The sequence below is a fragment of the Anas acuta genome, chromosome W, assembly GCF_963932015.1.
Source record: "Anas acuta chromosome W, bAnaAcu1.1, whole genome shotgun sequence".
Classification (NCBI taxonomy): Eukaryota; Metazoa; Chordata; class Aves; order Anseriformes; family Anatidae; genus Anas; species Anas acuta.
In genome coordinates, this window is record NC_089016.1 from 9436667 (window position 1) to 9440144 (window position 3478).

The 3478-nt window shown below is 52.6% G+C and overlaps 1 protein-coding gene across 1 annotated transcript; it reads left to right on the forward strand.

Moving 5' to 3' along the window:
* The first annotated feature begins 1101 nt into the window (after positions 1-1101).
* Positions 1102-2086, forward strand: LOC137847527 (olfactory receptor 14J1-like). The gene has a single exon (XM_068665808.1). It carries the CDS (start codon positions 1102-1104, stop codon positions 2014-2016), a length of 915 nt encoding a protein of 304 aa, XP_068521909.1. The 3' UTR covers positions 2017-2086.
* Positions 2087-3478: the final 1392 nt, after the last annotated feature.

Below are 3478 nucleotides of genomic sequence, written 5' to 3' on the forward strand. Positions count from 1 at the left end.
CTGGCATGGGGAGAGGAGAGAAGGGGGAGAGAGGTTCAGGGCAGCCTGGAATAGGAAGGCAGGGGAGAGCTGGCAGAGGGAGAAATCTTGCCAGCCACCTCCCCATGGTAAGTCTCTGGGTGCAGGGCAATGCCGCTGCACACCCTGCCAGGTTCTCCTGGAGCTGGCCCAGCCCTCAGCTGATGGGAGCTGTCAGGAGGACGCTCGGTGTCGGAGTTGAAGGGCAGGCAGGGCTTGTGCGCTGCAGGGTCAGCATGCAGGGAGCGAGGACTCCCTCCTCTTAGGGCCGGCTGCAGGCTGTGCAGCCAGGGGTGCAGGCAGGGGTGGCCAGGGCTGTGGTGCAGAGCAGGGTCCCTGCTGTGCCCCAGGGACTGTGTGCCGAGGCAGGGCCTCTGCTACCTGCCAGGTTCAGCACTCAGCCTGCCTGGGGAGCTGCCCAGGGGCTGCGGGGAGAAGCTGCAGGTGGAAGGAGCCCCCCTGGTACCACAGGGCAGGGTCCTGCTGCTGCCCAGAGCCTGCTGCCTGGGGCAGGCTGCTCACAGCCCCACACCTCCCCAGGGCACTGCACTGCAGAACTGCCCGGCAAGAGCTACCTGAAGGCAGTGCACTTTTTAGAATCTGCTTCATTTTCCTGCCCACGTGCTGAGGCAGAAGGATGGTAATGGAGTAGGAGCATCTGTAGTAGAGGCTAAGGCTCCTTGAGCATTGCTGCTGCTCTGAGGCACCTCACACACCTCAGCATACAGAACCACCTTTGTTGTTTCTTAAGGAGTTATTTGACCTTCTCCTGTCCTGCAGACAAGGAGATGACCTTGCCCAGTGGACTTCTCAGATCACTCAGGGTTCCCTTTTACCAGTCTACACCAGGACTGACTGCTGCAGAGCCCACAGCACAGCCCCCTGCTTCTTGTGGCACCCTCAGAGCACCAAGCAGAGGTAAGCCAAGCAGCTGCAGAAAGCTCTTCCTGTGAAAGGAATGGGAAAGAATGTGTTCTGTGTGACTGTTCTACGAGACGTGCAAAGTATTTTGGTAAGAGAAGTCCTTAAATTTTACAATGTCACTTCTTCTTTTGGACAGACTACCTTGCTCAGGGGCAATAAATGTGTAAAAACAGCTCCATCACCGAGTTCCTCCTGCTGGCATTCGCAAACACACGCGAGCTGCAGCTCCTACACTTTGGGCTCTTCCTGGGCATCTACTTGGCTGCCCTCCTGGGCAACGGCCTCATCCTCACTGCTGTAGCCTGCGACCACCACCTGCACACCCCCATGTACTTCTTCCTCCTCAACCTTGCCCTCCTCGACCTGGGCTGCATCTCCACCACTGTCCCCAAAGCCATGGCCAATGCCCTCTGGGATACCAGGGCCATCTCCTATCTAAGGTGTGCTGCACAAGTCCTATTTTATGTATTCTTCTTTGGTTCAGAGTTTTCAATTCTTACCATCATGGCCTATGACCGCTATGTTGCCATCTGCAAGCCCCTGCACTACGGGAGCCTCCTGGGCAGCAGAGCTTGTGCCCAGATGGCAGCAGCTGCCTGGGGCAGTGGCTTTCTCAATGCTGTCCTGCACACGGCCACTACATTTTCCCTGCCCCTCTGCGAAGGCAATGCTCTGGACCAGTTCTTCTGTGAAATCCCCCACATCCTCAAGCTCTCCTGCTCAGATGCCTACCTCAAAGAACTTGAGCTACTTGTTTTCAGTTTTTCCTTAGTCTTTGGTTGTTTTGTTTTCATTGTGGTGTCCTATGTGCAGATCTTCAGGGCAGTGCTGAGGATGCCCTCTGAGCAGGGCCGGCACAAAGCCTTTTCCACGTGCCTCCCTCACCTGGCTGTGGTCTCCCTGTTTGTCAGCACTGTCCTGTTTGCCTACTTGAAGCCCCCCTCCATCTCTTCCCCATCTCTGGACCTGGTGGTGTCATTTCTGTACTCAGTGGTGCCTTCAGCACTGAACCCCCTCATCTACGGCATGAGGAACAAGGAGCTCAAGGATGCCTTGAGGAAACTGATGACCTGATATCTTTAAAAAAAAAAAAAAAAAAAAGCCAAAGCCCATTGTCTTCTACATATGACTCATAATGCATTGCAGGAACATGGTTTTCTTTTTGACAATTTTTCATACTCTGGAGCGTGTCATCACAAGCTCAGAGCTGTGGGGTGTATGGGCAGGACGCTCAGCAATGACTGAGCAGGCCATTGCTAATTGCTCACTTGTTCTTCGGGGGATGGGATAACTCAGAAGAGCAGGGCCTGCTGTATGTATATGGAAAGAGACATGGAAAGAGAAACCCAGTGCTGGTGCCAGCAGGCACATCATATGTGTGTGGAGAGATGAACACGAAGGAGCACAAAGGCCATCAGCTATTCCTAGAAGTCTCATGAAGGCCAGCTGGACAGATAGTGTCACAAGACCAAGTAACGTCCCCTGTGAAGCCACCTGAAGGCAGCTCTGGGATGTGCCTCCTTGAACCGAGGTCTCTGTGCCCATTCCTCATGCCTTGGGGTATCTCAGAGGAGGGCAGAGCAGGGCGAGGCACCACATGGCCAAGGTGCCTCCCAGCCTCTGGCAGTGGCTGCAGGAGCCAGAGGGACACTGCAGGCACTGCAGTGCACTGCCTGTGGATGTGCAAGGCAGGGACCTGTGTCTCTCAACAGCCCCATGTGTATGAGGAGCATGGGAGGCCAGTTCAGACATAGGCACCTCACAGAATCCTGACGCTGCCCTGTGTGACTCCAGAAACAACCCCTGTTGTCCCTGTGAGATTTCTGTCATGCCTCTTGCACAGATTCAATGCACATGCTCCTCTCCTCTATGTCACACTACCATGACTTTCTGGACTGGGCTGTCAGAGATTTGGATCATAGATTTCTGGGACTTGGAAAAGGCAGGCATCAAAAGCATGTTAAGGAATGACAATAAATAAACAAATAAATAAATAAAAGGGCGAGGAGAATTGCAACTGTCACCTCTGCACCTGCTGACATGATGGGGAAAGTCCTGCCAAAGCCGTCTTCAGGTATGTGGCAGAAAAAAGAAAAGAAATTGCTGAAGCAGTAGGGAAGGGGAAAGAAGGCAATGTGGTGAACCTGGACTTTATCAAGGCCTTTGCCATGGTCTTCTGCAGTCTCCCTTTAGCCAGACTGGTGAGATTTGGACTGAAGAAAGGGATGATGATGTGAGGGGGAGGGTTGCTGGACATTAATGGTACAAAGTCCTCCTGCCAGCCAGATACCAGCAGCATTCCTCAACACCACTAACCCTATTTGTTATTGTTATAAATGGCGCAGGATTCAAATTAGGATTAAATGAAAAATAGGATTTATTAAAAGAATATAAAGGAATAGAGGTAAGCAAACAGCGCTGGGTGCACCGGGAGTCTCCGCTCCACCAGGACGCACACCAGTTACATCAAGCAGCTGATTTTTATGCACCTAGACTAATACATATTCATTACTACTTCTAAAAAAAATAGATTATT